This window comes from Aedes aegypti, unplaced genomic scaffold, assembly GCF_002204515.2.
Source record: "Aedes aegypti strain LVP_AGWG unplaced genomic scaffold, AaegL5.0 Primary Assembly AGWG_AaegL5_hic_scaff_635_PBJ_arrow, whole genome shotgun sequence".
In the NCBI taxonomy this organism is placed as follows: Eukaryota; Metazoa; Arthropoda; class Insecta; order Diptera; family Culicidae; genus Aedes; species Aedes aegypti.
In genome coordinates, this window is record NW_018736317.1 from 37,802 (window position 1) to 55,786 (window position 17,985).

The 17,985-nt window shown below is 38.1% G+C and overlaps 2 protein-coding genes and 1 long non-coding RNA gene across 3 annotated transcripts; all 3 read left to right on the plus strand.

The window, feature by feature from the left end:
• Nucleotides 1–2,915: 2,915 nt before the first annotated feature.
• Nucleotides 2,916–17,978, plus strand: LOC110681264 (methyltransferase-like protein 5). Its single transcript, XM_021857037.1, has 5 exons — nt 2,916–3,163; nt 3,229–3,347; nt 3,925–4,418; nt 17,436–17,659; nt 17,729–17,978. Exons 3-5 carry the CDS (start codon nt 4,155–4,157, stop codon nt 17,874–17,876), a joined length of 636 nt encoding a protein of 211 aa, XP_021712729.1. The 5' UTR covers nt 2,916–3,163; nt 3,229–3,347; nt 3,925–4,154; the 3' UTR covers nt 17,877–17,978.
• LOC110681263 (SOSS complex subunit C homolog) lies at nt 3,136–4,155 on the plus strand. The gene is made up of 3 exons (XM_021857035.1): nt 3,136–3,163; nt 3,229–3,347; nt 3,925–4,155. The coding sequence occupies exons 1-3, from the start codon at nt 3,136–3,138 to the stop codon at nt 4,153–4,155; spliced, it is 378 nt and encodes a 125-aa protein (XP_021712727.1).
• On the plus strand, nt 12,989–13,923 carry LOC110681265. The gene is made up of 2 exons (XR_002503143.1): nt 12,989–13,194; nt 13,273–13,923. It is a non-coding gene; the product is annotated as an uncharacterized LOC110681265 (long non-coding RNA).
• Nucleotides 17,979–17,985: the final 7 nt, after the last annotated feature.

Below are 17,985 nucleotides of genomic sequence, written 5' to 3' on the forward strand. Positions count from 1 at the left end.
GGAATCCCAAGGATTCCAGTCGGAATCCCAAGGATTCCAGTCGGAATCCCAAGGATTCCAGTCGGAATCCCAAGGCTTTCAGTCGAAATCCCGAGGATTCCAGGCGAAATCCCGTGGATTCCAGTCGGAATCCCAAAATCCCATAATTCTCCGAAATCGATAAATTCTCACGAGGATTTTCGAATATTTCATAAACTTCTATCGGATTTCCAATAATTGCATCAGATTCCTAGTATTCTTATCAAAATCTTGAAGGTTTACCCGAATTCCCAAAATTTTGAAATTTCTACTTCATGCGCATCAGATTTCCAAAACTCCAACCAGAATTTCATATCCCACACCATATGCTTGAATTCAAATCGAATAGCAGCGCAACTATCGCGCTGCTAAATTTGCTCACCCGATGCTTTCCGAAAGCAGCGCTGTCATTTTGCTACCCCGGTTAGCAGCGCCCGGTACGGATCAGCGTAATGATACTGCGCTATGTAATTTAGTTTAGTCGCGCACCGTTACGGCTGCTCTTAGGGGGTTAACCTAAGCGCTCGCACCGGCAATTTTCAGCAGACCAGAAATGCGCTTGATTTTACCATGTATGTAGTCGAAGTCAGATTGTTGTAAATTATTTCTGTCAAACGTACCAGTAATGTGGTGTGATGTACCGTAAACATAGTAAATTGGTCTAAAATTCCATGGTAGTTTCAAGAATGGGCGTAGTCAGCTAAAATAGTAGTTTTAACCACGGAATTTTTTTCTGTGTAGGCTCATATAATCATCTGGTAGCTCTGCTCATACACTGAAAAGAGCCTCGCGGTCGAAATTACCATGTTGATGGTTTAATTTAAATGCACAAAGCCTCTTTATTTGTGCAGACTACACACTATGCTCATCTCAAACGGATTTTGTAGTGAGATTTACCATGGGGACCGCGTATTAGGGAGTCGGTAAAAATTACCATATTTCGTGGTAATCGTAACAACATTTTTGAGTTATTCTGTGAACCATCATTTGCGTTTAAGTTGACAACATTTGTGTAGTAGAATGAACTGTACGATTGTAGTATTTGTGACATTTTCCAGAGCTTGATAATGTTTCACGCGCAATGCATGGGCTCATTCACAAATTTCATAACGCTGAAGGGGGTGGGTGGGTGTTCTTCGGATGTTACAGTTTGTACAAAATTTGTAGAATATTCATATAAAAAACGTTACAAGGGGGTGGGTGGGTGTCAAAAATGACCATTTTTGGCGTTATGAAATTTGTGAATAAACCCCATCTGAATTTGCAAATTTGTAGACAATCAGATGCTACAAATTCGCAAACCCGAATGCATTGCGAATAATTTTTTATAGAATCAAGAATCAGAATCGATAATTTTTATTAACATGACTAACAATTTTACAGTACTTCACACTTATTAATTGCAAATTATTATTTGACTTCAGCAGGCAGCTCGTATTAGAAATGTAGCATCCAGGTCCACCAAATAGTTGCATTCATGGAGTAATCTGTTTATCAGTAGAGTTTAATTAAAATTCGTTAAACAATCTTAGAAAGGTAACTTTCCTATATAATAACTATATCTGCGAATGAATGGAGAACATCTTGAGAAAGCATTTTCATTTCCCGATTTTTCCAGCTATTTTTTGCAATCAAAGAGAAAAAAACATTTTATGTACCATTAGAGCTAAACCATGATTGGGAAACACAAAGCTTACATTTTCCTTTAATACCTGTTCCAAATATAACTTCAAAACATTTTTTCAATTAAATTAATATTTTTCAACATTTTCAAAGCATTTCGTTTGACTATGCTGGAGCTGTGTTTTCTTCGAAAACAGTAATGGCGTCTCTTGCTACAATTAAAGAAGAATCAACCGTGACCAATTTGAGTAATAAATTGTTTTATATGGGGCCATGGTAAAAATAAGACCACACGACATTAGGTCCCATTCACAAATTTCATAACGCTGAAGGGGGTGGGTGGGTGTCTTCGCGCTGTTACGGCTCATACAAAATTTGTAAAATATTCATACACGCAAAAAAAATTGTGCGGTAAAAACTACCATTTTAGGGGGTTAACTTAAGCGCTCACACCGGCAATTTTCAGCAGACCAGAAATGCGCTTGATTTTACCATGTCTGTAGTCGGAGTCAGATTGTTGTAAATTATTTCTGTCAAATGTACCAGTAATGCGGTGGGGTGTACCGTAAACATAGTAAATTGGTCTGAATTTCCATGGTAGTTTCAAGAATGGGCGTAGTCAGCTAAAATAGTTATTTTTAACACAGAATTTTTTCCGTGTACAAAAAGCGTTACGAGGGGGTGAGTGGGTGTCAAAAATGGTCATTTTTGGCGTTAAGGGTTTGTTCATAAATTTCATAACGCCAAAAATGGCAATTTTCGATACCCACCCACCCCCTCGTGACGCATTTTGTATGAATATTTTTAAATTTTTGTATGAGCTGTAACATTTTTAGGACACCCACCCACCCCCATCAGCGTTATGAAATTTGTGAATGGGCCCTAAGCCTTCAGTACACTGTTTGTCAAGTGTGCAAATTTTTCCGCACACATAAACCAACATGTAAACATCGGTCTCAACAATGACAAAACATCTGAAGTGTTAAGTGGATATTGAAGTGTTAGTTTATGCGTGTGGAAAAATTTGCACACTTGGCAAAGACTGTACTGAGGGCTTTAGACATTATCGTTGCTGTAGTTAATTCAACTGCATTCTGGAATAGTATTCTCAACTATACACGGTCATGATTACGGTTACTCCAACATTGATTTCAGTGTAGGCTCATTCGACAGTGAAATTCAGCTTAGTGTACACCTTGAATTCTTCCTTGATTCTACCCTGGAAAATGTAGCTATAAATTTTATCCAAAAGAAACCACAAGAAACTGTCAAATTATCTTGCGTTTGTTTTGAGTCTGTTTCGGCTTCGCGGTTCATCACAAAATATTTGCACGTTCTCTGTACGATTATTTCCACAAATCTTCAGTTTTAATTGAAATTCAATTATTTACCTCCTCCGCAAATAAAACAGCAGTCACACTTCTAGGTGCTAATTGATTTAATAAAGCTATCCTGCAATAAACACCGGTTTCTCGACCAGCAATCTGAAATTTAATGGCTTTCCCATCTTCAAATGCACAAGGTGAGTAAATCAAAATTCATTCTGAACATACATGTTTTTTTTAAACATATTTAAATTTCTATTAGCTGACGTAACGAAAAAGATTTTGGAAGATATTCAGATCAAAAAGCAGCTTCTTCAGAAGGGCGTGAGTCCAGTTACTCCGAATATTAGCGCAACTCCGGCTGGTTTGACGATTCCGCAGGTAATGAGGCACTATATCAATAGATACCAGTGATTCCCAAATCTCGGCTGAGGTCCATTATACTGGAGCGTAAAATAAAATACAATCACCAGTGAAGTCATTGATGAGGTTTAACAGGTTGTGATCGCAATAATTTCGTTAAGAAGATATACAGTGGGATTCCGTTTTTGGAATGCTCCATTTTTGGCACCCCAGGTTTTATCAAACAAATTTTTGGTAACATTTTTGAATACAAAAAAAAGTTACGTTATTTGTGTCTTGGGTTCATACTGACCCCGAATTCGAATCACAATAACAGTACGGAGCTTCAGTGGATTTTCGATTATCCTGGCCTATAGAAATCTTCGAATTGACCGATCTGAGGTCATCATATGATTCCATAAATAAGACAAACAGAAACAGCTTAACTAAAAATTACAATTATGTTGCCAAAAACGAAATCCTACTGTATCAGCGCATTTTCCTAATCTTGCGATTCATTGAATCAATTGTTGGCGTTGGGAATCTCTGGTAAAATATTCGCATTCATTCGTTTGCTCATGATGATCTCATTCATTGATGTTTCGTCGCATTTCAGTACGTTCAAGCTACTAGCCAAGCTCAATCGAACCAACCGGTGGAGAGCACCATTAACGCTACGACTAAGGCAGTTTACAACCAGGCCCTGAGCCAATCTTACGGCTTCTTCATTCCCCAAGATTCGCTCTTCGGCAACAATATCATACCGGTACTTCCTCGATTTGAAAACACGCCCTCTACTGGGGCCAGTTCGGGACCAATTTCGGCTACATCAACCGGTGCTAAATAATGGCTTGCCTAAAGTTGAAAAAGTTTGAGGAGTTTCTGCAAACGGTTGATGGCTTTGAGAATCCTAAGGTAACGCTGGAACAGTACATTACGCCTTCGCACATTGCCAGCCACATGCTGTACACGATCCAAACCAACTACGACGATTTGGAGAACAAGTTGGTACTGGACCTGGGCTGCGGAGCCGGAATGCTGAGCGTCGGAGCGGCTTTGCTGGGTGCGGCTCATGTTGTTGGGGTTGAAATTGATGCCGATGCAATAGAGGTGAGTTTTATTATACCTATCCTTAATTTGATTATTCGTGTGTATGCTGCTAAGGGACGTCACGCCAAATTGGGAACATCTGTAATTAAGTTACGCAAAAATGGGTAATTTGCTCCTTTGCACACTTTCTATATGGGACCCAGAGTCGAAAAATGTAAATAAAAAGAAAATAGATTTTCACATTTTCTATTTGATATTAAACTTTGGAAAGCATTGCCAACTTCAGTAATCGAACATCAGAATGATAATGTTGGGCTCACCAATATATTTGGCAATTTTTAATGTCATTTGAAATGAAATTCACTGAAATTCAAAGGCCCTGATGGGATCTTTAAGGCGAAGTAGGCCGTCATTAAAATTTGTAGGCGTCGTTGATGATTGTTACTAATTCTTGCCACGGTTTCAACAGGTCTGTCGCACTCGGGCTCAGCTTGAGTACCACTTCTAGTACTGCATTTGGTCCCTCGAAAGTGCAAAAGGTACCCACGTTTGACAGATCGCAGTACACTTTTCACGGCATTCTAGATTACCATGTGAGCCATATAATTTTAGGCAACTGCAAGGGACATGGAGGTCTTTAATTTGTCTTTGGTTTCAAGTTAAAGAAAGTCATATAGGATGCACTGACATTGTTGAAAAAATATCAGCATACATCTAGTAATACTTTTAATAAACCATATGAACTATGAATACTGAGTTTTATTACTTTGAAATTGCGAACTGAAATTGCTTCATGGCTGCCAAAACGAATGACACATCGGTAAAATCGGAAGCATGGCGACGGATGAAACCAAGCACGGTAGGAGAAGACGGGGTACGACCGCCCGCCTAAGCAATTTAATTCATATGTCAAAATCAAGAATCAATAAATCCTTTTTCGTTGCAGCATGTCGTTTTTTGAAGCCTTAGGCTTGATCAAAAATACATTGCAGGTGTTTTACACGCAAAAAAATTGTGCGGTAAAAACTACCATTTTAAGGGATTAACTTATGCGCTCGCACCGGCAATTGTCAGCAGACCAGAAATGCACTTGATTTTACCATGTCTGTACTGCCCATAACTGCATATTTGTAACATTCGACAAAAGTAGGCATTAAGTAAATGGAATACCAAGTGTGCATTTTATGGCAGTATGGGAGGAAACTAAAATTTCTAAAAATTACCAAGAACTCAAAAGTACTTATTTGAGGCTGATATTTTGTACAACTCTCGGGGCCCAGATAGCCGTAGCGGTAAACGCGCAGCTATTCAGCAAGACTAAGCTGAGGATCGTGGGTTCGAATCCCACCAGTCGAGGATCTTTTCGGGTTGGAAATTTTCTCGACTTCCCAAGGCATAGAGTATCTTCGTACCTGCCACACGATATACGCATGCAAAAATGGTCATAGGCATAGTAAGCTCTCAGTTAATAACTGTGGAAGTGTTCATAAGAACACTAAGCTGAGAAGCAGGCTCTGTCCCAGTTGGGACGTAACGCCAGAAAGAAGAAGAGGAAGGTTTTGTACAACTCATATCGTATACTAGGTGAATTGTCAAAAAATAATTCTGATATAAAAATTTCATTGCTACTACATTACAAGGCTCATTTATAATCTCAATGTGACTGTTATGCGGTTATAATTACCAATGTGACAGAACAACTTGGTATTATTTTCAAATTTTCTAGAACAATCTCACAGATTTTAGTAAGTTGATCGAAAGTATTTATCAATTGATGACTCCATGGTATTACCTCCAATTTGTCGAAAATGTCGAATGTGACTGTTATGCAATTATGGGCAGTGTAGTTGGAATCAGATTGTTGTAAATTATTTCTGTCAAATGTACCAGTAATGCGGTGGGATTTACCGTAAACATAGTAAATTGGTCTGAATTTCCATGGTTGTTTTAAGAATGGGCGTAGTCAGCTAAAATAGTTATTTTTACCACAGATTTTTTTCCCGTGTAGCGATGGGGTAAAACCGCCCACCCACAGGGTAAAAGCGACCACCACGATTTTCGTACACAATTTTGCGAAAAAAATATCACTTACCTGTGATTCTAAAAAGTATAATGTTTTATGAATTCTACATTTATTAACGTGGAGATTGAATCAGGGGGGTTTATTAATTCAAAAATCTCAGATATATACTTATCATCACCTTGAGACACCCATAGGGGCAATATGAACATACGGGGCAATATGGGCCACCCCGGATTTTACCTAAAAAACAGTGTTTTAATGTATAGTGTCATTATGATCTGCTAGAGGATGCTTCAAATAGCCACCACAATAAAAACCGTGAGAATATTCGTTTCAACACTTGAAATATTCACAAAAATGTACAAATCTCGCATAACTTCTGATCTCGCCCTAAAAGCCATTGGTAACCATGTGTGTAGCTCTTTGTTTCTGAGCATTTGAATGGATTTTCATGTTATTTCACAGCGCATTATCTACCTGTCCGTGATGTTGGTTTGGATGCTTATTCTTTCATTTGCTCAGAAACAATGAGCTACACACGTGGCTACCAATGGCTTTTAGGGCGTTATCTCAGAGTATGCGAGAAATCTCCGCAGACGGATGTCATATACACCGATCTCTCTGCTGCATTCGACAAGCTGGACCACGCTATCGCGATCGCAAAACTCGACAGGCTTGGTGTCGGCGGCAATTTGTTATGTTGGTTCCGGACGTACCTCACCGGTCGTCAATTATTGGTTTCAATTGGCAATTTCAAATCTAGTAGCTTTTCTGCTTCTTCTGGCATCCCACAAGGTAGCCATTTGGGTCCGTTGATCTTTCTGTTGTATTTCAACGATGTTCATCTGCTTATCAAAGGTCGTCGTTTGTCTTACGCCGATGACCTAAAAATGTTCCTACAGATCCGCTTTACAACCGACTGCCACTTTTTGCAGCAACAGATGGACGCTTTCGCTAACTGGTGCTCTCTTAATAGGATGGTAGTTAACCCAGTCAAATGTTCATTTATAACGTTCTCACGACTGAAGCAGCCGATTCTATTCGCCTACAGTCTGTATGGGACGATTATCGAACGCGTTAACAACGTGAAAGATCTGGGTGTCATCATGGACTCACAATTGTCTTTCAGGCAGCATGTGTCGTACACCGTAAACAAGGCGTCCAGAACCCTTGGATTCATCTTCAGGATCGCCAAAAACTTCACGGACATCTACTGCCTAAAGTCGCTTTATTGCTCCCTCGTTCGTTCCACTCTGGAATATTGTTCTGCAGTCTGGTGTCCTGCATGCAACAACGGCGCCGAGCGAATCGAGTCGGTTCAACGCCGCTTTCTACGTTTTGCGCTTCGCAAACTACCGTGGACGAATCCGTTCCGCCTACCTAGTTACGAGAGTAGATGCCAACTAATAGATCTCGAGCTACTCCGCACGCGAAGAGACACAATCAGAGCTTTGACGATCGCCGATACGCTTCAGGGACGAATAGGCGCATCAATCCTCGAACAAATCGACTTGAATGCTCGATCACGACTGCTCCGCAATAGTTCGCTCCTAAGGCTTCCTCTCCGACGGACGAACTACAGTACTAACGGTGGGATCAACGGATTACTGAACCTTTTCAACCGAGTCACATCAATCTTCGACTTTTATCTCACTCGTGAGTTCTTACGAAGATTTTCATCCTTTTTTGCTGGACGATACAACTGACAACGACTTTGAATGTGCTTTAGATTAAGTTTTAGCTCTTGACTTCCATATGTGTTATTTGTAGATTTGATCTTTCTTGTTTCGATTTGTATGTTTTTAACTACCAACATCATTGGGTTGCCTGTTGATGTAATAAATGTAACATCATACCTTGCCTGTTGATGTAATAAATAAAGTCAGCATTTTTTCTAATTTAAATAAAGTGGAGTTTCAAACTTCTATGTTTAGAAATACAGTCAATACCCTTACTCGATATTGAAGGGACCATCGAGTTAGGGAGGTATCGAGTTACAGAACACAAAAGCAGTGCAACTGCGTTCCAAGGGACCATCGAGTTAGCCATGAAAACCACCTTTAACTATGGTTCTCTAACTCGATATCGAGATACGGAATATCGAGTAAGGGAGAGTTAACTGTATAAACATGATTTTCACCAAACAAAAAAAAAACAAGCTCAATTGAATTACTTTTCCTGCGCGTTTACCGCTACGGCTATCTGAGCCCCAACAATGAAATGGAAAAAATATTGATGCCTCTTTCTTACCCTAGTTGCAGTCATCTTCCCAATGGATCACTGGTGATCCACCACAAAAAATATTTTTTTCAGTTCTATTGATATTTTCGAGTAAAACTTTACATCTTTTGTTCTGGTGATTTATCTAGATATCACATTTTCTATTTTTAAACTACGAAAAACCTCGTGGGAAAGAAAGGGTTATACTAGAATTACATGGTCTGTTTTCAATATGTTATGTATCTATCAAAAATAAGCCGCTTGAATTCACAATTTCAAGCAAAGCTTATAAAATTTCCTTTCAAATATCGTACACTTTATCATTCACTCTTCTCTATATTGTTTTAAATAAAAATCTTAATTCCCCATATGGTTGGTGAACACGCAGGAAAACATGATTTTCAAAAACCTTCCTAAAATAATTTTCAAGTTGATGTTAACATTAATTATCGACATAACATGGAAGAAAACATGTCATAGTACAAGTCACTAGCATTTAAACAATAGTTTTTGCTGTTTTTCTATGCATTCCATGAAGTTTTCCTTAGGCGGCCCATATTGCCCCGATCACCCCTACATTTTGGAAATATATGCGGATTTGGCTTGTATTTTTAACAAAATTGATTTCATTTTACTTGAATAGTATTACTATTGTACAACGCCCGCTTCACACTAAACTCTTACGGTGAATTTCACCGTAATCTCAACAGCTGAACAGTTCGGTGAAATAAAACACCGTAATTTTTCACCGAATACTGTAAAAATTTACCGTATCAGGTATCAGAAGGCCGGCTCCAGAGGCACGTTCCCCGCCATTTGAGAGATTTGTGCCATCGCCATATTTGAGCCTATTTCATCATATACCCGATGGGAGAGGAAAGGGAAGGGAAAGATGGGAGGAAATAGGAGTGGGGTCCCTTGAAGAGGGAAAATTGTATAAGTGAATTGAGAGCATGTAGCTCCATACCACAATGGGTTCGAACAGCGCACTAAAAAGGAGACTGCAAAACGCATGAGCGTAAAGAGAGCCTATAGCTCATTACCACAGCGGGTTAAGAATAACAGAATGTCCTGAAGATTCAGGTTTCTGAAATCAGTTTCACTTAATAAGTGTTAACCAAGTAATTGGAATCGCAATTACGCGAACATTTTTTTTCTATCTTTATTAACGAGATTTTTAGCCCTGGGCTAGTTCATCTCGGGACCAACGGCTTTAGATTGAATAGTTACATATCAGGTGATAAGAAGTTCCATAATCGGAATCACAACTATCACACACAAATGTATCAACACACTGAATATTTGCCATGTGATAGTTGAGTCGGCAGTGACCAGTCAAGGATGTTACCAAGAGACTGCAATTCTGCTTTGACAGATTTGTTAAATACTTAGCCACCTTTGGGATGGCTCAGTAATGTACAATTTTGTTTGACGACATGACTCAAAATTATTCCAATATTGCTGGTGCTGGCCAAGAATTTCTGAAGCTTCACCCAGCACTTCGAAATTGGAATAGCTGCCTGAGAGCCAATGAAGTCATGCGATGTTCCATTGCGAGCTAATTCATAAGCCAATTCATTCCCAGCAATGGAAGAATAGCAAGGACCTATATAAGTTTTACAGAGTTCACTGAATTCAGTTCCTGAAATTGAATTCGACGTGCGATAACAAGCTTAGACCTTGAGTTGGCCTAAGCAAGAACTTTAAAAGCAGCCTAACTGTCTTACATATTCCGTTACAAATAGCCAGACGTCAACTCGTTCCGCGAAGGGAGTTGTGAGGAACAAAATGACAAGCAATTGTAGAATTCACTCGAAGTAAGGACAATTGTGTCCCAATTCACCGGAAGTGGAAACATTCAAATCACTAGGATTTCCTATGGACGGAGAGAATTCATAGAATTTGGTCACAATCATTTCCCAGTTTGTGGAGTATATGTTCATATAGAGATGTAGCGATGATCAGATAATGATTCATCATCTGATACATGCCATTTCGTCAACTTGTGACTGTTTCTGTTCAAGCAGAGCATTATGTTTAACACTTCTTCTCTAGCAGATACCATGAAGGTTGGGCGATTCCCTAAAATAAGTAATCCAAGATTTGAACTACTTAAGCATTCCATCAGACTGGAGCTTCTTATATTGATATCTGAGCTGCTCCAGATGATGTGATGAGTATCAGCATCACTACCCACAAATCAGCAGAAGGCTTTTTCATAGGCAGTGAACGACAACTCGTTTGAAATCATCCATTGGGGATGGTTCATCATGTGGTAAATACACCACAAAACAAAAGACGTATTTCCTATTGAAGTCATCAACAGAAACATCAATTGTGACATCACATACATCTCTGGTTGTTAACTCAGAAATGAGTGTAGCAACGTCAGCGCTATTTACGAGCACGCATGCACGGTAGGAATTCAGATATTTATAATGTAATTCTGAATTTTACGTGAAAAATTTTGACATCTCAGATTTCCTTTGGAATTCCGGAATTCCTGAAAGAACTTTGCGATTCCGATAGGGATGTCGAATTTTTTTATGATAATTCTGGAAGTTTAAATACCATTCTAGGAATATTGCGGAAATATTAGAAATCTGGTAAAAACTCTAGAATTGGGGTGGGAATGGGATTCCGGATATTAATCTCTTGGAATTCTGTGGGTATCTTTAAGACGGTATTTGTGTGAGAGTCTATGCGATTACGGTGGGATTCCTGCGAATTATTGTGTGAATATTTGTAATTCTGAAAATCAATCTTTGTAATTATTGTAAAAACCTTTAAGATTCCGTTAAACTCCAGTTCCGTTGGAATTTAAAAGCAAAGCTTTAATATAAATCTTTTGAACGCCGATAAATATTTTATAGATTTCAATGGGATTTTTTGTGAAATCGATAAGATTTTTAATAATTTCAAAGAGAACCCTGGTGTTTTAGGGGAGATCCTCATTGAATTCTAACGACTACCAATGGAATCACTACAATTCCAATAAAAATCTCTACATTCTAAGTTCTAAAAATTCCAAGGATATTATCAGAAACCCCACCAAAATAACGAGAACATCACAGAAACACTTAGAACTTCCGGAATTCAACATGCTGTTAAGAAAACACACGGGGAGCATCAAAATTCTACCGCAATTTCACCAGAATCTCAGTACTGGTGCTAGAAAATATGTGATTCCAAATTTGATAGCTGTACTCTCAAGATCTCTTCATAGATGTTAAGCTAATATTAAAAAAAAAACATCAATCACTGGCGTTGGCGAAGATCGAAAACCACCCAGAAAATTCTTTAATGTACCATCATCATAAAATCATAGACATAAAGAGAATACCAGACTAATCGCAAAATTACACTACAAATCTTTGTCAGACACGAATGCCATGACAAATGGTAAAGTGTCTTAAATAAAACATAATAATAATAACTACAAATCTTGTCAAATTACAGCACCTTCATGATTTTGTGCAAATTGTCATGTAATCGATTAGATTCCATGCATTTCTTTCATATGCATGATTGTAATAATTTTAAGCGTCACTCTGAATAGATTGTTCTTTACGTGCAGAATCACTCTGCACTCTGAATGAAAAAATCTTAACGTGCAGCTTCAGTCACTGCTCACACTGAAAATAATGCTGTAGTAACTTTAATCACGACATTGTTGTTACCACAACTATTCCGAAATATTGTTAAATTGAATGAAATAATCATATTAATAAAAACAATGTTGTTCAAATTACCATGTTCACAAAACTATAGCACTGTACTTTCAACTATGTTTATGTAGTCAAGAGATATTCTTCTTGAAGTTGACTTGACCACATGTTCAGTAATAAGCAACAGCAAATGTTTTCGATTTTACCATGCTCATTGTAATAATAAAAACAGAGAATGTGTAATCTTTACTACCGTGCATTTATATCCCTAACTCCCATTGAAGGACGCCATTTTGTACATTGATTCAGTAACGAAGACAGTATACGGGAAAAAAATCTGTGGTAAAAATAACTATTTTAGCTGACTACGCCCATTCTTGAAACTACCATGGAAATTCAGACCAATTTACTATGTTTATGGTACACCCCACCGCATTACTGGTACATTTGACAGAAATAATTTACAACAATCTGATTCCGACTACAGACATGGTAAAATCAAGCGCATTTCCGGTCTGCTGAAAATTGCCGGTGCGAGCGCTTAAATTAACCCCCTAAAATGGTAGTTTTTACCGCACAATTTTTTTGCGTGTAGCTATTTGGAAGCAAACTAGAATTGGTATAGGCCTTTTCATGTGACAGATCCGTCTATGCATTTGTTTACATCGGTGGAGGACCGGTGCTAACACGGGCCTGCCATTTTCATAGAAGAACTGTCAAAGTGCTTCCCGATCAGCTGATATGAGACGTCGTGTGAATAGGCCTATATCCAAAATGAATAGAACAATCGGAAACATTAAACAATACAGAAATTTATGGTGATTTGTTTTACGAGTTCATGAACCAATAGTTTTAACAAAGTTTTAAGATTGAGCTGACTGAGCTGCTGTTGGATGTATTTCGTTTTCTTCAATGCATGTTGCAGGTTTGTTTGTTTTGAAATAGTTATTTTAAGAGAATTGGTGTTATGTTGTGAATTCGTGTGCTTTATCGTGAATTACAGAAATCCCTCGGATCGGTTTTTATGCTCTGGCATCTTCAGTGAATTATCCATCAAGAAGGCAACGGAAGATCAGCGTTAACCAGCGTTCTTCCTGATTTAACATCGCTTCTACAAGCTGACGGAAAACGGATTCATCGAGCCGGGAGTAGCGCTCTTCAAGGCAGATCTTCTTCAGCATCGCATCAGTCAGAACATGACAGCCAGTCACTGTACATGAAGGTCAGCCAAGAGTCATGCCGGCGACCGTGGATGGCGAACTGCCTTCAGTGGTATCCGGATCATCTCCGGATCTGATAAAACGCAAATTTTATTTGCGCAAATTATTTATTTATTTGCGTGAACTCATTATTTATTTAGAATTGAAATTTGTACAAATTACCATTGATCAGTTCAAATTAATTATTATTATACACATATTTACAATTCTGTATCATGCATCATGCGTGGACCTCGGCATCGCACTTGATGATATTCAATAAAAGAAGCGTCCAGTTTAACCTACTACACAACTCTTATTATTTTAACTGCAAATGATGGTTGAAAATTTCACTTATAGCTGCGTTTATAGTTACCATGGCCCAACATTAAAATTTACTACACGATTGTAGTAATTTTTAATGCAAGAGATGGTTGAACAAATAACTTTTATTCGTCATCAATATAACTATGAAACATGGTAATTTTGACTGTTTCGGTCTTGCGTTGCCGCCATGGTAAAAACAACGACACAAGGTTTTCGAAATGAATGCATTGGGAAGTCTGCACAAATAAAGTGGTGCTGTGCATTTAATTTAAACCATCAACATGGTATTTTTTACCACAATGCTGTTTTCAGTGCATGTTCGAAAATACACTAAAATTAATTTTATTGTAAAAACTACTGAATCCATGGTAAAATTAAGAACTGCACCAACGATTTTCAACCGACTATATTTATCTGTTAATTCTACCAAAACATAGTCAACATCACTACACAAGAAAATATATTCCGTTTATTCAACCACAGTTGCAGTATTTATGACTAGAAACATTCTTGATTTGACAATTTTGGCATTCTACTTTTGACCACTTTGTGTTGTACGGTGGGTGTCACTGATTGAAATACAATGCTTTGTAGTGGATGCTACTATGGACATGGTTACATTTACTGCACTGCTCAGTAATTTGTACTAGATTATAGTAAACTTAACTTCTAATGGCACGGCACCTTTTGCGTCCATGATTGATTGGATTCTTTGCAGACTGCTGTTTATCTGGCTTCGGATAGCATCTCGTTGTTGTACGAACGCTCGTTCCGATGCCAGTTGTTGGTCCAGTAACTCTTGCTCCTGCTTTATCTTTTCTACCTGCATATTTTCCTTGGCTTTAAGTTCCATTTCGCGCATCTTTTACATTTCCAACTGCTCGTTGTCAAATTTTTAGGTTTTTACTAAAAAATCCTTCCGAAATCCTTAAGTGAGCATCTTTTGAATTTAGATCAAATTCAATATCGACGAACAGAAACTGTGTTTTGCTATTTGTTATGAAAAAAATAATGTAGAATGTCACAAAAACGTAAAACTCGTCGCATGTCATTGTATCGTACACACGCTTGTTAGTACTAACCCTATTCTCTACAGTCATTTATGTACATAATGAACAAAACGGGCCCTAAGAGTTGTGTTTGATCCTTCGACCTTGACGCCTGCTCCTGCGGGGGCGGGCGATGAGGGCAGGATCAAACATATCGCGCGTTGTTCACGTAGTGAAATGGAAAAGCACCGCGGATCGTTGTAGTGTTTGATCTATTGATCGCGTCGCTTGCTCCTGCGTGGGCGAGTGATGAACACTTGCTCGGCGTACAATGCGATAATCTAATTATTTCGCGATTATTAGGCGTGATTATATCATGGATCGCATCACCAACCATTGGTGACTCCCAGATCTTTACCTTATCCCACTAACCCAATATCCTTTCCATGACAATTGTGGAGATGCAGAGGTATACTCGGTCTCTAGTAGCAACGGTTGTCTAACTTATATTCCTCCCCTTCCCCGATGACCGTAAGGACGTGGCCGGCGCCGTTATTGACTTCTAATATTTGAGCTCTCGATTTGTGCACATTGAAGAATGGTAAGCCCCATTCACTATCTCCCTGTGCAACCTCGATTGTTCTGGTCAATCACGGAGTAGCAACTACGAATTGTAAGGGTCATCTATGCTCATGCTCATATTTGTTATGAAAAAAATAATGTAAATATTAACCTAAATGGTTCGGAATGGCAAAAATCTTGTGTTCATGGATAGCGCTTGGTGAACTTTTAAGAGAACCGCCATTTTCATGCCAAACTGAAGGACCACCTTCCCCCGGTGGGCGCTCTTAATTCGTCTTCCCCAACATGCTTTGGCAGTTATGATGCTTATGTGCTCGTTAAATCTCAATTTTAAGTCAATAGTAACACCCAGAGCACAGATTGAATCAACACTTTCCAAAAATCTGGTCACATGTTATATTGATGGAGCGAAATGCTATTGGTTCGTGAGAAGGAAATTACTTTGCACTTTTTACCGGTTACGTGCATGCCATTATTCTCAGGCCATTATCATCGCATCAAATAAGCAGTCGATTTATCCCTGGCCACGATCACAGGGTTTGACGGTGCCAAAGTAGAAGGTGCACCATAATAATACCCGTCTGTGAAACATATCACCTTCCCAATACTTTGGCACACCTCCAACGGTTCATGATTTATCATGAAACGGCTGCATTCAGGCGGAGGATCTGTTAATATGTTTCGGCATATTATCAGGTCCTCTTCGAACGGAGGGACCGCCAGGGCTCATTAGTTACTTATAAACCAGTGCTGGTTGTTTGATGTTTCAATTCGTTTACACGAGCTGTAGCATCCTTTGTACTAATCAGCAATGGTGGTTAAGTTTCGAAGCCAACGTGTGATCAATCGTTTTATAATGCAACATAAGAATGGGTGTTTGGTGGAACTGTGCGTTACACTCGTCGTTATTAAATTTAGTGATTGTGAAGGTGCTAATAGTGATTTTATAATTAAATCTATAGTGATGAAAATTTGAAAATTAAGGTGAAGTGATTCTGATAGTTTTGTTAAAAATATAATAATAATGATGTGAACTCTACTAATTTAATAATGGCCATAATACATTGTGCAATTATTTTTCTGAATATAAACTTAATTGCCTAGTTCTTCAAACGTACATGATAAAAGTATTAATACATAATGACAGCGAGTGCAGAAGAATGGATCGAATTGATTTTTTTTTAATGTAACTTTCTTAATCTTAGTGCTAAATCGTAGTTTGAATAGTAATGACTCTACAGCAACAAAAATAATGATACATTTAAATTGAATATTTTTAAATTACTTAGTAATGCTAACAGATGGTAATGCTAACAGATTTATATGAAAATGGTGTGATGTGAAAAGTGATATAATAGAAAGTATATCTGAAGTGTATTACGAAAGTTGATGAGTGATAATCGGTGATATACGTGATAGTGTCGAAAATAAAAGTGACGATAGTGAGTGATGAAATGAAATGGGGAATGAGGACCTTTTAATAAAACTATTTCGTTCTTCACTTTAACCACTCTAGTAGCATTTCAGGCCTTACCATAGTTTGATAGTAGTCTGAACTACTAGACTGCAAAACTATGGCAAGGGCTGATTGCTGCTAGGGTACACAGTGACCATTTGAGCAACATTGCTTAGGAACGTCTGTGTGATGAACGCAATAGAGGCTTATAAAAGCAAATGCTGGGAAGGAGCTTAGGGCAGATTAAGAGTGCCAGTACTACCCCTATCGCTACCGACAAAAAAAAAAAAAAAAAAAAAAAAAAATCAAATAAGCAGTCGATTTATGTCCGACACAATCTGCAGAGGAGTAAATGAGGTTGTTTAGTGATGAATAATTTAAAAAAAAATAAGCTAGATCGAATGAGCACATTTTTCTAAGTATAACACGTTTTTATTGCACTTCTATATCTTAATTTTGATATAATAAATGCTTAAAAACATTTCAATCCGTAGACTCAAAGACATTCAATTTGGATAAAAACTGGATTTTCAGTCTGTAATTTCTGGAAATTCAGTCTGTACAGCAAAGCTAAAGACGGTGTCAAAAAATATATTCAAATTTCTAATTTTAGATTTTCAAAGGTAATATCGAAGGATTTGAGCTGGACAATGTGGATTGCATACAGTGGGATGTGCTAGGAATGGAAGACATTGATTTTGAGCACAAGTTTGACACGGTGCTTATGAATCCTCCATTTGGCACAAAGCAAAACAGTGGCATTGACATGAAATTTCTACGCATTGGACTGGCCCTCGCAGATCGTAGTGTCTATTCGCTACATAAAACATCAACCAGGTGAGTGTTTGAAGGATCAAAGTTGCTCGTTTAGCACAACTTCTGAATGCTGCATTTATTGTATTCTAGGGATCACATTAAGAAAAAGGCAATCGAGTGGAAAGTTAAAGCCACCGTCGTAGCTGAGTTAAAGTATAACCTTCCTCAAACTTATAAATTTCATAAAAAATCGAGTGTAGATATTGCCGTGGATCTATGGCGGTTTGAAAAAAGATAGTTATAACTTATGCATTTTTAACACCTTTACATGATCGTAAATAAACTCTCAATAAAAAAGCAAAAATAAATAGTATCATAAACTGGTGAATCTTTCAAATAATGACAAT